Consider the following 17,292-nt stretch of genomic DNA (forward strand, 5'->3'; position numbering starts at 1 on the left):
CGACCCTTGGGGTTATAATCTATGCACCTTTGGAAAAGAGAAAAAAACATAAGATTACTTTTAGCAGACTTACTCTACCTACACCACTCAATTTTTATGTGTTTGCTCTCTCGGTTTTCATGATTAACCAACATGCACGCTTGTTTTCATTCAATTAGATTTCTTTCCACAACTCGGAAATCATTTACAGTATCATTTTAGTCAAGTGCATACTGCAATCATGCTTAAAGGTCGTTAACTTCAGATTTTATACGATATTTGCCATCCTTATGCAAGGGACAGTGAATGTTACCAAGAAAAATAACCATAATCTGGAAGAATAACACTAACCACAAGACTGAATGTAGGCACAAAATATTCTTTCATTCCATCCGGGAAGTAACAATCTATGAAATTACAGAGTCAAATACCACTACACCAGCATTCACAACATAATAATCTGGAAAACACATTCTTAAAACTCTTTTCAACAATCTAAATTATCACCAAGAAATCTCATGCTAGACACACTAAAGATTGAGTTCAGGTTATTTAGTGGCGCAAACATGAGTTTTAACCCGCATAATAAAAAGAATGTTGAAAAGAGTAACAATGAATGTTTTGATCATTCCTCTGTGGTGGGAAGACCTTCTTCACATGCCTTTTTTCATTTGTTTTGTATAAGAAGGAAGGGGCAGAAAGGAAAACAAAATTTAGAAGGCAAAAGACGCCATTCCTAAATTTTCACCAGCACAATTGCCAGTGTACTCACACCTTACTTACCTGTACCTGTACAAGTTCGATGTAAGTCCAACTGTCGAAGCAAGATACTTTTGTGTCATCAGAACTACTTTCAAACATGTATAAATATTTTATGATTGATTGAAAAAAATCATCTACTTGTTGAGGCCTCCTTCTTCTGGTAGAAGCAAAACTGGCCTGTTAGTTTCTATGAGCATGCAAATATGTTGATCCTACCAACCAGACATTCAATCAGTTGCTAAATTCAGAGTTTAATACCCCTTACTTTTGCTGCTTCAACAACATCATCTGTGTATCCAATGGTCGTGCATAGCTTATGGAAACATTTCCACAGCATAATAGAAAATGGATACACTGCTAGAGCCCTTCTATAAAACCTCTGGGCAATTGCTTCAATGCCGGTAGCATTGTGCAAAAACCCTGCAGCTTGCACCCAGACATATTCTGGGGGTATTGGAATGGCATCCAAAATTGCATTTACCAGGGTTGAACAAGCCCAAAACCATAGACCAGTTGTGCTTAAATCAGACAAAGTGTAACCATTGCTTAATAGCTTGCAAACAGCAATAGCTAATTGATAGTTCTCAGGAACTACCTCCATAATGGCTTCAACAAAATCCACCAAATGTTTCGGGTCGCTAACAGTTTGGGGTAGAAGAGATGAACCATACCATGATTGAAGCACCAAATTTAGTAGAGAACAATCTAATGAAACTGGACTTAATATATTATCAATAAGATGTTGTACTCTTGGCTTCTTGATGTTGTCAACAAACTTTCTTGTTAGCGCCCTAGGGACTAACAATGCCTGAGAGGAACTATCCATATAAAACTCTAACATCTTCTTGATAGCACCATTAAACCCATCCTCCTTCAAGCTCAATGCATCACAAACCAGAAACATAAGATGTTTACTTAAACATTGCTCTAAATCTCCAAAACTGACAGTATTCCTAGCCTTGTCCACTGCTACGCATGCTTCTGTTTTATCATTCTGGAGAAAATTATAAAGAGATAGGTTCAGATATCTAAACATCATATCTATCTGTTTATAACCGGTTGAATCCGATCCCACTGAGACACAACAATTATCATCAACAGTGGTATCCATCCTGTCACATGGGAGATCCTGTACTTGCCATGCAGAGTGGAACCATCGAACTGTAATTTCTTTTGCAAGATCAATGCTTCCATTATGAATTGCATTTGTAGTATACTGATTCCAGATGCATTGGATTCCAGGAACATTTTTTGGCCATCTGTTGATGGCTTCCTCAAATACCACGAAACTATCAAAACCAACATCCTGATTTTGTATTTGAGCTGACACCAGGATCAATTCTATGCAGGACGGGTACAACTTCGCATATTTATCCAACAAATTCCTCAAGAGTTCTAGGCTATCAAGAGCAACTCCGCATCTGATAAGGTTGAGAGCAAAAAGTTGAGCAGACTTGAGATTAACTTCACTTTTCACTGATTCATTATATACATAGGAATCAATAGATTCAACAGATGTTTCCACAAGTTTGACAGCCATCTCCTTCACATCTTCTGATGAACGGACAGAGGGCCATTCTATATCCAGGAGATCTTTCTCACATTCAAACTTCTGAACTACAGCACCAGGCAGTTTCCTGTAAAGAACTAAGTAAACACAACAAACCCAGAACACACATTTGTCAGAAATTGTTAAGCAATTGAGTATATCTGAGAGTGACAGAAGATGAGGATCATCAGACACATTTGTAGTTGGGAATATTCCATAACTTTTCTGAATGGCCTTCTCAATATTCCCTGACATGCATAAGCAATCTATCATCTGCAGAAACAGGTCTAAGATGCATGCACTTTCATGCATTCTATCCTTAGGATCAGCAGATGTTTGCTGGCAAAGTGCTGAGAGAGCAGCATCATAGGCAGCCAACCGATCATCAAGCTTTTTCCGACTGTTGATGTACATGAGCCACAGTTCATAAGATCCTTCACAGAGCTTAACCTAGAAAACAATAATCGAGTGTTTCCATGGAACATATTCAGTTCTCCAATGGAAGATTAAAAATGCTAATAATAAGTAATTCATAATGCTAGTGCCTACAGCTTCTGGTATCAGGAGTTGCAACAAGAAAAAAAAATAAACAAGGATATCAGTAGATTTTCCCTCTCCGTATTAAAAGAAAGAAAAATTATCCAGAACAAACTCCATATAAAAGACGGAAACAAAGAAAAACATACCGCACACAAGAACATGTCATCCTCTTCATCTGGCTTCATATTTCCACTGTAAATGAGCAGATAAACAATCCAGAGAACCACAGATGTTGGATCAGTATTCAGAGCTTTTGAAAGCACAGACAGAGCCTACAAAAAAAATATTTTGAGATGAAGAGATACTTGAACACATTCGATCACTAGCCATAGCAAATGTATTGCCAACTCTTACCTTTCTTACACCATGCAATTTATTGACTTCCTGGTTGAGAATAAGAAGAGCTGTCTCAACAACTTGTTCACCATCAGTCATAGCCTGCTTAATTTGATTCTAAGTATGAAATAAATAAGGGGGAAGTTAGCATGAAAAAAGGAATTTGAGGAATTCAGAAGTTCAAACTATACTATGCAGGTTAATCACTACATCCAAGTCCAAGCCATATTAATTCAGAGGCGTTGACCAAGAAAATCGTCAAAATTCACATTATAGCCAATAAGGGGGTAAAAGCTCTCAATAATACTAAAAATATCCTTGTACAAAATAATTATTTCTCCACTTCAAAGTTCAAAAAATTAAATCATTTATTCTAAGCACTACAATCATCAATGGAAACTCCTTGGTATGTTTGTTAACTTGTGCAACCATTGCTAATGCATTATAACATATGTACATCAGTACATGCACTGATATCACCAGTACACATAACACAATAAAGGTTCTAAACTTAAAGAGTGAATAATTTAAAGATTCACAACTATAATCTCAACTGTGGAAGTGTGATGCAGAGTAGAAGCACCAAGCTGATAAAAAAAAGATAAAACCCACTTGGCAGAAAGCCAGAAACTTAAGGTGTGTGTACCAGGACAGAGGTAAATCTCTTGGAATGACTATAGATTATAGGTTGCCCAAAATACATCTCATTTTACAAATACCAGGTTCCTCGATAGGCATACTAAAACTCGATTGGCAAGCAATCATTCTTCCAAGACTTCTCTAATTCATTAATAAACCTCCTATTTCTATTATAACTATTTAAATAACATAAAATAACCAAATAAATCATGAAAATGATTCAAAAAATCAAAATAAAATCATAAACAAAATATAGTTATAATTGATCCATTATGCTCACTTCTGCATCATATTAGACTGAAACATAACTAAAGAAATAATATGTGAAAACTAATAGAGGTGTAACTGTGTAAGTGTAATGAACTAGGAAAATAACATGATAGTTAGAAGCAACAACCCCAACTCCATTTCTCCACTGAAATGATAACTTCTTGCTCCATGCTCCATGAACCTCTATGCGCTCATCACCACCGTGTGATAGTGGAACATCACCATGTAAACCACTTTGTAGCAAAATTGAAGTAGCCAATGTCATACTGAAATGCTTCTGCCAGCATTGAGTATTTCTATGCACCATAACAGGTTTATATGCAAATTGATCTGCTTTCAGAACATCTAAACCAACAAGATAAGTTGGCAGGATTGTAGCTTTGTGATACTTTTCAACTTTTACCACACCATTACAATTTTCTTGATGCAAAGGCAGTCTATCTTGAGGATCTGCTCAAACAATATAACAATCTCTTTAGAAAAGAGAATTTTAATAACAATATATCACAAACTATTTTAAAATTGCTGATATCAAAATGTAATCATACATCAGAAGTTGTAATTGCATTCCGTTGGGTAATATTATAATATCTTCACATATCTAATAGTCAATAATAGTGCAACAGCATTATGTGTCGATTCGGTTTAGTATTCCGACAGTCACAGAATTCCAGTATTCCCCCTCATATGAAGTATAAAAACTAAAGTCATCTTTGCGTGTCAATTAGGAGTCCAATCTGATAGTTAAAAGTCCGAGTACAAAAAGGAGATCCAAAAGTCATTATTAATACACTAACTAAGGGTCCATTACGAAATTTCAAGTAAATATTTACTCTACACACTAATCCCAAAGATAAAATAGAACTATATTCTCTCCCTGATCCTAATCCATTGTCTTCCACATAATACCATCCATCAATCCTCTCAACTAAACTACTTATCTTTTATATGCAAACAATATGTAGTTCAGCTTAAGAAAACACCCAAAAATAAAATAATAATGATCATATGGATATTTTCAATAAGTCCCATCATCTGACAAGAATAATGACAAAATATATAGGTTTAGACTTTAGAACTCACTAATTTTGTATACCTGCATTATTAGAATCAATGTTTCCGTCACCATAGTCCTTAGCGTGCTGCCATGGACACTCATCATTGTTGCATTTTCCTCGCAGCTCATACATACAAAGGGGCCAAAACGGATCAACTGCAGGACTGTATCCATAAGAGCTTTCCTCTGAGAGCAAATTCCCAACAGTGGCAGGCATTGAGATCGCTAACATATTGCTCCATTTTGTTTCATCAGAAATGAGGGAAGTCGGATTTTCATTGAAACCAGCACAAGAGTGAATATATTTGCTTTCATTTGATGATTGATTTGAATTGATTAGTGAAACTTCTCTCAGCTCACTAAATGCACTCCTAAAAATCAAAGGTGGGATGCTCACTGTATTAGTTGAGTGAAGACCTTGAAAAGGCATATCCCCTTGATCACCTGAACCAGCATTGCAGTTGACATTTAAAGGATTTCCACCAATGTTTCGCTGACTTTGAATCTCGTTGGAATCCAGATAAATGTTCCGTTCATTCTTCTCAATATCTAACAGTTAAAGAACAAACTAATCAGGAAAACAAATGATAAACTTGCAAATTCATCAACACTTAAGTAGAGATAATTTCAGCTTATGATTTCTCACGATTGAGAACTGAGAAGCATTGGACTGAGATCTCATAAATTGTTCAATACCAAAACGAGCCAATAATTTTGAGAGTAATTCACGAAAAAGTACTAGTTTTCTTTATCAGAATATCTTCAATATTTTGAGAGTCCTTGTATCACTGTCTGGAGCCTTATTTTCCATGCATTTGATGAACGAGTTTGATTCTTATATTCATTAAAACAAACGGACAAATTTCCAAAATTTTGATATAACCACATCTCTAAATTTCAGACAATTAATAATAGCCTATGCATTTGGGCTGGAAAGCAATTTTAAACAATTTCAGCAAGTTGTAATACATCTCTATAGCAGGCAGGCACCTTATCAACCATTTCTTTGCACCATATTAGAGAATGGAGAGTGTAGGAAAGGTAATATAGCCCCCACCCCTACACGTGCACCTGTTAGCCATGCTTTAATTAAGTTAAATATAGTCTCCATTAATGCATTTCATCTTATTAATTCTTAAAAGTCAATATATTTTCTTATCAATATATATATATATATATATATATATATATATTGAATTTTTGAAAAGAAAAAAAAAACCTATAAGAAGAGAACATTATATCTATAAGCTCTTTGCAACTTATTTCAATAAGTTTCTCAAATAAACTTAAGAATAAACACTTATGTGATAAGTTCTTATTGAAATAAGTGGTTAATTAAGTTGTTTGCCCAACACACAATTATAATTTATATAAGGCTTATAAGCTACTTTACACTTTATCAGCATCCAGGATTCACATTACAAGCTTAGCAGTATGATCTATATACAAAAAGAACATATCACAGCATGCTTTTGGGAAAAAAAAAAAAAGAATACCTCTAAGATCACTATCTTCTGCCCTAGACAATGGGACAACACCTTGATGAACCTGTCTTTTCTCACATCCAACCTCATTTTCAGCCTCTCGATCAGTAGCAGGCTCCAAGTTGTTACATGTACTGCTACTCTTCATAGCTCTTCTCCCTAATCGTGCAAATAACTCGGACCTTAATGTTGCTTCAAGAAGCAAAGGATCCTGGGGACAGTCGGGGGGAGTATTTGCATTTGATGCTGTATCAATGTCCATTAATTTGGCCTTTGAGTATTGTTTTCTATGATATTCAGAATCAAGATGATTCGACACATGTCCATCTGGAGAAATCTCTTCATTTTCATTAGCTGAAGTATCTAATTCATCCAAAGGAGAATGAACTCCATCTGCAGCATTATCACCCCTTTGAGGTAATGGCTCTGATGTACTGGCATCTGGTTCAACATAAGGTTCAGACCCCAAATTTGCTCCGGTCATATGGTGAAAGGATGTATTGGAGCGCCTATAATTAATGCCTTGATTATTAGAATCAAAACTAAGACTATTAGTAACATTATCTTCAGCCTGCCTCTGACAGCTAGATGTGGGTAATTCATACCCAAGTCTAGGTAAGTAATCAAGCCCTATATCAAGATGTTGGTGCTGCCCTGAAGACAAAGAGAAGCTGGAATTGTTTAAAATTAAAGATCGTAATTTAGCCGAATACAATTCCCTTTTGTGATAAAGATCGTGACATCGAACATTAGCCTCAAACAAAGATCTCTGAGATTTAAGATAAACTTTAAGTGCATTTCTTTCCTCAATTTCACATTTGTGCCTGCGCTCTTGAGCTTCCTCTAGTTCCTTGTCTATCAATTCTTCCATACTAAAAAATGACTGTAAATCAGTGCTGCTATCTTCGGAGACATTTACATTCCCATTATTGTTCAAAAGAACTGCGTCACTCATTGCTTCCTGAATCAGAGATGACAGAAGAGAGTAAGGAGAGGCACCGACATGAAAAACCCAAAAATTGTAATTTAAGATATAAAAGAGGCAACTTTTCAATTTTTTTACTGTCAGTAAGGTATTCAGGGAAGAAATTGGTGCATGAATCAGCCCTACAGTCATATACTATTCCAGGAAGATGAAAACAACAGAAATTACAAGATACGATAATTTCAAATTATACAAAAAGGACTGTCAAAACCTGTTTTATTAGAAATAAGTCAATAACGGAGAGAATCTCGCCAGATTACAGCACCGCAGATCTTTGACGGTCTGCACGTCCTTGCCCTAAAGCCCCAATTCCCCCATATATACCTCGAAAGTTTCTCTCTCTTATCTTCAATTATTTATAACATACTATGACTATCTTTTCCCAATTCTCTTATTCTGCCCTGTTCCTAATAACCCTAATTCCATAATAGAAAGATTCTTTTCTAACTACTATACTTGACAAAATTTAATTCTAATTAACTCCAGAATGATTCTCTTCTAATTACTATATTTAACAATATCTACTAATAAATCTGTCAACTACTATATTTAATTATACTTATACCTTTAATTATTCTCTCATAATTACTATATTTAATGACATATTTAACTATTGACTCATCTTATTTCTCCTTTAATAGAACTTCCAAAAAGCACCTGAAGATTGTTGTTGCGTAGTCAAAAGTTCAACTCAGCTGATCTAAGACCTACTGTTCGACACCTTCCAAAGACCAACAGTGAAGAGGGGGACACCAATCGCAAGTTAAAAAAGTCCATACGTTATTTTTATATATCAAATCATAGGCCGCAGTAAATTACATAAACCAATCCTTCATAATTAAGTTTTTTAAGAATTCAAAATGATAAATTTGCAAAGGAAAAGGAAGATTTACAGTGGTTAGTTAGTAAACAGAAGAACGGATGGAGTTTTCAGTGAAGTCACCTAATAAAAGCAAGTGTCATGTGCAGAAAATTGTAACTTACGGTCAGTTACTAAACATAAAAAGCACAGGCATAGTTTCAGCGAATGACATGAATAGCAAAATCAGAACTCACTATTTTTTTTGGCACATTGTTGGAAGGCATATTAGCTGGCACTGCACTTTGGTTGAATGTTATGCAAGGGTCGTTCAGCCTAGTACGCTTCTCAGACTGATTGAAACCATAATTGACATCACCTATAGAGTATAGTCAAACTTTAAAAGATTCAGACACAAAAGGACCTGAACATGCTTTAACCCAAGCGAAGTACTATAATATTAGACCATATATTCTACCCATTCTTAAGACATCACAATACGCTTTTATATTTTGACAAAAAATACATGGTATGAAATTTGAAGTGACACTTGGAAGCAGCCTTGCATAAACATGTGATCAGAAAACAGAGAAATGAGGTCACGCATAATAAAAGCTAATGAGTCATTGAAATGGGGGGAAACAAGATTGCAAGGAATTTCTTGAATTTTAGAGATATAGGAATTTGACTGAGAGTACAAGTAACTTTTTTTCAGATGACCAGAATAGTAGAACAAAGTTTCTAAGTAAACTTGTAGACAAAAATGTTTAAGATGCAGATGAGATAAAGCAATGTATTTACCGTCTCTTGATCTACAAGGCAGATTTTGTAATGAGTTGTTAAGATGTTTGTCAGGTTGGCTTTGTGATGTGTTAACTGCTGCCTCTCCGCCACATAATGGAATCTCCTTTTGGCTATGATCAACCTTGTTTATATCTTGAGGATAATAGTTCTCCCTAATAGAATCTTTTGATAGTAATATAGATTTTACTGCAGGAGCTTCTTGCTGATTGCCAACAGCTTGGGGGGTACCATTAGATGTGCCAAGCTTCAAACGTTTCCTATCTGGTTCTTTCGGCTCCAAATGTGGAGCCCCTGAGGACACAGGAGTAATTTTTCTAGCTGTGTCATTCTTTAGGTTCATGGCTTTTTGTTCCTTACCCAAAACAGAAGCAGACTCCTTATTTTGTTGAGCTGCCTTTAATTTGAGTTCACTTTCCCGAAGTGCAATCTGATGCCGCAAATCCTGAAGTTTATTGACATTTGATACGGCTCCTTGATCATGTCCACGCTCCTGGCTTGCAAACTTTTTGCTCATTGGATTGAAATTTCTAGCTCGTGAACCTTGTCCCAATGACATGGATCCAGCACCCTTAGAATTATAACCAGGATTTTTGGTCATTGATGAGATAAATGTGCGGTTTAAGGACGACCTCGTGGGCATTTCCTTGTGCAAACTTCTAGTATTCTGTTGTAACTGTAACTTGTTTGATTTCTCAAAGGATGAGCTAGGTCGCTTTAAATTGCTATCCAGCCTGGATGCATTACCTTTAGTTTCAATGTCACTCTCACTATCATCATCTTCATCATCAGAGAAGCTTATCACAAGATTTTTATCAGTGCCTACATGACCAGTCCACGGAGAAGACTTGGGAGGTAATTGGTTCTTTTTTAAGCTCTTCTGAGAAGTTGGTTGTATGCTCTTTTGCGCCTGTGTACTATTGGAGCCTGTGAATTATTGCCGCTAAATTAAATATGATGTACGCAACAAAATAATAAAAAAACGAGGATGACACATTCAGACTAAAAAAACGATAAAATATTCTTGACGCAAGAAAAAGGTACCAAGACAAGCTTAGAAGAAAATTGCATTAAAAAGATAGTACCCAACACATAAATCAGATTACCATGCATATATGCATAGGCCCGCGCGCTCACTCAGAAAACCATATAGCCATCAGATGAAACCATATGCAGATTTTGCAACAGGTGAGATGAAATTACCAATTCCATAAACAACATTATCAATTACCGACAAAATATGCCCAGGACAAGCCAAACAGCAACGCAGAGTTCAAGACGGTGCCCGCAGAGTGACAAACAAAAGGAGAGATTGGTACCTAGGTAAACTGAAGGGGGCTAACACTCATGCTTTCCTCTTAATTGACAGAATGACAGTTAACAAGACTTACCACCCTGAACGCCTTGGGTGCTTTTTTGCTCCAAAGGAACGGAACCGGACTCAGCTGCAGCGGTGGCGGATTGCACAGTAGAGCCATCAAGGTTTCCCTGGTGAACAATAATACACCGTAAAAAATCCAGCACCAAAATCCCAAACAAAAATTAAGAACAGCACATTCATTTGAACACACGATTTCAAAAATTTGATACGCTCTCATTCTCAACTTCTACTGATTTGTTCAAACAAAACCCAATAACGAAGCATAAACGCTACTCAACAGTGTTCAACAGAAGCTAAAAACAGAGCTGAACGTTGTTCTCCTGAAAATCTCAGATCTACAGCAACAATCAGAAAACTTCACACAAGTTGGTTAAGATTAACATGTAATATCTGAAGCTGGTTTCAACACGCAACGTTGAAAACAAATATATACATGGATAAGACGAATTCTTCCGATTTTCGTCGGAGCAAACAACGGTGAAGCAACAGAATAAACAAAATATGAGTCAACGAATGCGAAAATAGGAGAAGAAAACGGAAGGAAACGAGTAAATCGGAGAAAGCAAAAAAGGAAAAGAGGAACTAGGGTTTGTGTGAAGAGGAATTCATACGTCGCAATCGTCGGAAGAAGTGAGTTCGCCTTCTTCTTTGGTTCCGATTGGAAGCTGGACTTTGTGTTTATCAGATGCGGCGGCGGCGGTGGTGGCGGCGGGTCGGAGGTCAACGGCGTCGTCCATCGTCGCTGTCTCTCTCTCTCTGGAAGTTGAGAGAAGAAGAGTAAACGCGGAATGGCGAAAGCAGAGGGAGGTGGTAAGAAAACGAACCGTCTCGCGCCCAACGCTGATTGATTTCACGACTTCCACACCCTCGACTTGTTATTATCACCTCATTTTCACATGGCTTATAAAAATACCTCATTTTCACATTATCTTTTATTTTATTTATTGAAATACAATTTTTCAGGAGGGTTATTTTAATAAAAGCTAGCACTTAGTTTTTACATAAATTTAATTAATCAATGAATTATTTTTCTAAATTTCTCATTTCTTTTATCTCTATTTTCTCTCCACTTTTTTCCACTTATATGAGAGTGTGACTGAAATAATTATAAGAAAATTGGTGAAAGTGGAGAAACATGATAAGAAAGTGAATGGATTTTAATTCTCTTGCATTAAAATTCTCTCATGTTTTTTATGTTAACATTTTTGTGTGTTAGCATCACCTTTTTATTTCATGTCTTATGGTATGTCAAATTTGGAATTTTACGGTTGAATGCACTGAAGTCATGCTTTTATAGTCCTTCAAACAAATCAAACAATTCTAATTAATCAAATTATATTAAGTTGTAATTAACTCCTTGAGTCTTTGTTGAATATGAGTCATTGAATCTTGATCAGACAATCGAGAATTCTTTACTGCAACGAATGCATGTCGCAAACAGCTAGAAATCCAGGTCCACGCTATGCCCTCGATTTAAATTCAATTCAAATGATGGTCGGGTGGGGTGGGTAACTCTCATGGTTGAGCTAATGGTAATTGCAAGTTCTAAATCAAGGTTCAAACCCTAAAAAGAGATAAAATCTGTAGTAATTTACTAATAATTAACATTTTGTTAAAAAAAATTCAAATGATGTTCCTATCCCTCTCACTCACTCACTCTCTCTCTCTATGTCAGGGTTCTTTGCTCCTACAAGCAAGATCATCGTGATCCACAGATCCAACGGTATTCAGCTCATTTTCACACAGAGGTACCGCCACGCGTCAAAACGCTATTCGATCTTGGTACAATTTTTGGCAGCACATGAAGAATCTTCAATTTCTTCTGCAAAACCCTCTCTGTTTTCTTCTCACTCCCACTAGTCTCTGTGGTAACAACAACACTGCACTCTCTCTGTTTTCTTCTCTCTCTCTTCCCCAAAACCCTAGCCCTCCGGTCACTCCCATTTTCCGACGACAATGCACGCCGGCGTTGACATGTACGACGACGACGGCATTTTCAGAGCATCCTCCTCCGCCTCTCGCCGCCGCCCATACGGTCCCGGCCCGGACCGCCGCGTCGCGTTTCGCCACCTCACCAGAACGACACCGTACTCCGTCCCGCCGCAACCGCAGGTGATTTAGGTTTTTTCCTTCTTTCTTTTTTAGTAATAAACAGAGTACTGAGTGTTAATGTTCATGTGGTAATGGCAGGTGGAGCGACGAAGGGTGGTGCCTGAGATGGATTTGGAAGACGACAAGGTGTCGGAGAATAAGGGCACAAAGCTCTACATTTCTAACTTGGACTATGGGGTTTCCAATGCAGATATAAAGGTATCATTATATCATAATTTAGACAAACATTTTATTTTAATCCAATTTGAGTTCAAGAACATTTCTTGATGCTAGTAGATTTTGTTTTTCTTTCATAATGAAGCTTTTTTCATTTTGACTCTGCCTCTGTATTATTATTGTTTTCCTTGTTGGTGACATTATTTGCTCTTATTGTCTAGTATGAGATACAACATTTGCTCCTTTATGTAGTGTGCCTGCTTCTTTGGATTATTTGAAGATCATGTATGTGGACTGGTGTATGTATAACATGTAGTTTACTCTGGATTTCTCGGTGTAGAGAATGCTGCTACTTGCTATTGTTTACGAAGAGTATTCAGTTAGTTTTGGAAGAGTGCTAACAACACATTATCTAAGATCATTTTCTTTTATTGGTTGAAATTCATGTGGAACTCGTATGATTTGGGGAATCCCATATGGATTTCAGTCAACAAGAGTGTATGTGTTAACAAGGGTGTGCTGAATAACATTTCTCCTTTGATTATCTTTGTTAAATTAAAAGTAATTTCTGATGTAAACCAGATCAATCTGGTTTTTGAATTTGAATTTGGGCAAGTGTTTTTCCTTTAACTCCTCGTCTGAGGAACATTATCAAGAAGACATCACCACGATTTTCACATATGACTTAAGAGCCAAAACCTAACTTGCCCCAACCACTAATGCTACACCCAACTGCTCTGTATCAAAGATATTTTCTCCCTATGTTATGTATTTTTGTCAGTCAAATAATGTGAAGAATTGAAAACTTTTGTATACCTTTTACAGCTGCTGTTCTCCGAAGAGGGTGAGTTGAAAAGGTACGGCATTCATTATGACAAGAGTGGGAGATCAAAAGGAACAGCAGAAGTAGTCTTCATGAGGCAGTCCGATGCTTTAGCAGCCATCAAGAAATACAACAATATGAGGCTTGATGGAAAGCCACTGCAAATTGAGCTTGTTGGATCAAGTTTGGTTACTCCTGCCCCTGCCGTTGTGCCTCTTTCGCAAAATAGCTTACAGGGAAGGCTAAACCATGCTCTTGTGAGGTGTGAAATTTTCATTCTTGATCTTATGAGCTGCATAGTTCTATAAGTTTCATGTCACTAGTCTGAATTCGGAATGTGTGGTATCTTTTGAAATACCTTATAGCCTTCAGTTAAACATTAGCACTTGTTAGTTGTTACATTAAATCACAAGTATGTTCATTAATGAGTAAAATTCAGGAATTCAAACAATTCCTGGTCTGAAGTTTTTTTTTTTTTTTTTGAAATGCTGGTATGAAGTTATCAATGTATAAATCTTCTTTCATGTATAAGGTATTAAATATATGTGGGGGAATTGAGCCTCTTGTCCTATTATGCACTAATGTAACCATAGTGATGCCATGGGAATTGTACTTATTATACATGGTCAATTTTTCTCCTGCATGCCTCTAGTTATCTTCTCTCTTACTATCAATTACTAGTTTCCTACTCTTCTTTTCACAGGGAACAAGGAATTGTTGGAGGTAGCAGGTTCAACAATAGCTTTCCGCGTGGCTATCTTCCAAGGGACCATGGAGAAGAGAACCATTTCCGAAAGGTGACATCTTATAGAGATCTTGATCATGACTTGGAGGGGTTTCATCGCCGCCGTCCAAGAGGCCGCACAGGTTTTAAGGGCCATAAGCCAAAGTTGTCCGTTAAAGATCTTGATGAAGACTTGGAGAGGTATCGCTTAGAGGCTAAGAAGGTAAAGAAAGAAAAGGGAGAGTGAAATCATGGTTGATAGCTATAATGACTCGTATTTTGAGTAAATAGGTCAGAAAAGGACTGCATAGGTTTTGATTACTAATCTTAGTTGCATAGTTTTAATTGTACTGCACATATTAGTATGCTATTTGTACATTTCAGTTTTAAATATCAAAACTTCAAAAGACCTAGTTACCTTATTCGTTCAAGCCGAAGTCAATATATTCCTTTGTGTAATTTTTTGGAATGGTTCAGTGGAGATACTGAAAGTTCCTTTATTTTCTTTTTCTCTGGAAATCAAAATTTCCATGACATGTTGCTTGATGGTGAAGTAATTAGTAGGTGAGTTTTCGTATTTTTGGTCTATCGCATTCCTATGGTTACCATATGGTGAAACTATTGGGACCACCCCCTCACCTAAAGTCACCATCTCCGCAGTCCGCACCATATAAATTCCTAAAATATGCTCTTGCTAATTTAATGTTCCTCAAGTTAAAATCTGGAACCCAATTATTCGAACCAACTCAACCAAGTTCCAAAAATTTATTTCAGGCTGTATTATAAACATTAACACATTTCAAAATCTTATCTCCCGAACCTATTGGCGTGCATGCATAGCATCTTAAATCTTATTTCAAGTAACAATAAAATTACTAAAGCTAAAATCTGAAGTTTTTGAAAATACATTTGAAACCAATTTCTTGTATGTTTGAATTTTGGGTTTTTTAGTTTAGTTTCAGAAAACATGTACTAATAAATAATGCATATTTCTGAAAAATAGTACCTGAAATTAGTTTCCGATACATATTCATAAGCAAATTCAAGAAATTAAATTAAAAAGCAAGAACTATAAATTTGAGTTCCAGAGTCTAAAATCCAGAATGTTTTGAAAGTTGAGGGTATTTTTGGAATTTGAGTACTTGCAGATGGTGAGGATAAGTAAAGAGGGAATATGCACATCCGTTTTCTGGGTTCAAGGTGGGTGGGAAGGAGTCTGTGGAAGTATCTCTATTGCAATTTGCAGATGACACTATTTTTCTTAGGGAAGCAAGTTTGCAGAATACAGTGGTTATCAAATGTGTCTTACGCTGCTTTGAATTAATTTCTGGTTTGAAGGTGAATTTTAATAAGAGCAAGCTAGCTACCATTTCTCAGCTGAGTAGTGAGCGCCTTCAGTATGCTGCAATTTTACACTGTAAATTGATGGAGGTTCCTTTTACTTATTTGGGCCTTCCAGTAGGTGGTTGTCCGAGGCGTAGTAAAATTTGGGAGCCAGTTATACAGAAATTTAAGGCTAAATTGTCTGCTTGGAGAATGAAGTCTATATCATTTGGTGGAAGGATCTGTTTGATTCAGAGTGTGCTCTCTGCTTTGGCGCTTTATTATCTGTCTTTCTTTAGAATGCCCCTGGTGTTATAAAAATTTGCAATGGGATCATGAGGAACTTTTTATGGGGTGGTGGGGAAGAAAGGAGACGGATTGCATGGGTCAGCTGGACTTCCATTTGCAAGCCTAAGGATGTGGGGGGTCTTGGTTTAAAGGATTTGACAATTTTTAACAAATCTTTGCTGGGCAAGTGGAGGTGGAGATTTTTGACAGAGCCAGAGAGTCTTTGGTGTCGAGTCATTAAGGCCAAGTACAGTGGTTTGTCTAACATAAAAGAGTCTCTGTGGTGGAAGGACGTTAAGAATGTCAGTTGTGATGGGGAGGGGGATTGGTTTGAGCTGGGTGTTCAGAAGTATGTAAAAGGGGGGAATGATACATATTTTTGGTTGGATAATTGGATTGGTACTGGGAAGCTGTGTGATAAGTTTCATAGACTATACAATTTATCTAAACTTAAATATGAGAGTATTAACAATTGTGGGAATTGGGATCACGGGTTTGGAATTGGAGGTTGAGGTGGAGGAGGCCATTGGTGGGGAGGGAGTTGCAGTGGTTGGCTATGATGTTAGAGGAAGTCAGAAAAATGCCTCTTTCTGAAGGAGTGCCTGATACATGGTGCTGGCTTCCAAGCACTGAGGGGATTTTTACAGTTAACTCTTTTTATTCTTTTTTGCAGGCACCGATGTTGTTGCCTCCAGATCCTGTTTTCACCCGGGTATGGAAGTCTGTTGCGCCCTCAAATGTCAAGGCATTTGCTTGGCGTGTTATGCTGGGTAGGATCCCTTGTCTTCAAAATCTTTGGAAGCGCAACGTGCTTCGGTCTCAGGAAGAAGCAATCTGTAAGGTGTGTTGTTTGGGTGTGGAGTCTTGTGAGCATTTGTTGTTCTCATGCCCGGTTTCTTTGGATATGTGGCGTCAGTGTTACTGGTGGTTGGGTGTTTATACAGCACTGCCTGTGAATCCCAGGGAACACCTACTGCAATTTCAATTTGGTGGTAACCAAAAACAACAAAGAGGTGCTGATGCAATTTGGCTAGCAGTTATTTGGACGCTGTGGCTAATTTGGAATGACATTATTTTCAGGAATGGCGAGGTGGATTTATCAGCAGCTTTGGAGATGGTTAAATGGAGATCATGGCTTTGGATTAAACACAAATCTAGTGGGTTGAGTTGTTCCTTATTTGAATGGTCTACTCATCCAGTAATTTGCCTGCAGGAATTATGATGATGGGCATCATGTTAATGTTATGTCAACAGGGATCATGACTTATTGGTTGGAGATTCATG

General features: G+C 37.0%; 3 protein-coding genes across 4 annotated transcripts; 2 read left to right on the forward strand and 1 right to left on the reverse strand.

Moving 5' to 3' along the window:
* Window positions 1–344: 344 nt before the first annotated feature.
* On the reverse strand, window positions 345–11,461 carry LOC130728829 (uncharacterized). 2 transcript variants are annotated; one of them, XM_057580409.1, is made up of 10 exons: window positions 11,194–11,461; window positions 10,593–10,689; window positions 9,202–10,128; window positions 8,658–8,779; window positions 6,629–7,577; window positions 5,172–5,681; window positions 4,203–4,525; window positions 3,185–3,283; window positions 2,977–3,102; window positions 345–2,740 (listed from the first exon to the last, which is right to left on the reverse strand). In XM_057580409.1, the coding sequence occupies exons 1-10, from the start codon at window positions 11,317–11,319 to the stop codon at window positions 986–988; spliced, it is 5,034 nt and encodes a 1,677-aa protein (XP_057436392.1). In that variant the 5' UTR covers window positions 11,320–11,461; the 3' UTR covers window positions 345–985. The 2 variants fall into 2 exon arrangements, with proteins under 2 accessions (XP_057436392.1, XP_057436393.1); XM_057580410.1 differs by lacking the exons at window positions 10,593–10,689; window positions 11,194–11,461 and adding an exon at window positions 10,308–10,581.
* Window positions 11,462–12,419: 958 nt separating this feature from the next.
* LOC130728866 (THO complex subunit 4A-like) lies at window positions 12,420–14,900 on the forward strand. The gene is made up of 4 exons (XM_057580453.1): window positions 12,420–12,694; window positions 12,773–12,892; window positions 13,676–13,935; window positions 14,377–14,900. The coding sequence occupies exons 1-4, from the start codon at window positions 12,539–12,541 to the stop codon at window positions 14,642–14,644; spliced, it is 804 nt and encodes a 267-aa protein (XP_057436436.1). The 5' UTR covers window positions 12,420–12,538; the 3' UTR covers window positions 14,645–14,900.
* Window positions 14,901–16,464: 1,564 nt separating this feature from the next.
* Window positions 16,465–17,230, forward strand: LOC130717441 (uncharacterized). The gene is made up of 2 exons (XM_057567662.1): window positions 16,465–16,569; window positions 16,682–17,230. The coding sequence occupies exons 1-2, from the start codon at window positions 16,465–16,467 to the stop codon at window positions 17,228–17,230; spliced, it is 654 nt and encodes a 217-aa protein (XP_057423645.1).
* Window positions 17,231–17,292: the final 62 nt, after the last annotated feature.

Source organism: Lotus japonicus, chromosome 1 (genome assembly GCF_012489685.1).
Source record: "Lotus japonicus ecotype B-129 chromosome 1, LjGifu_v1.2".
In the NCBI taxonomy this organism is placed as follows: Eukaryota; Viridiplantae; Streptophyta; class Magnoliopsida; order Fabales; family Fabaceae; genus Lotus; species Lotus japonicus.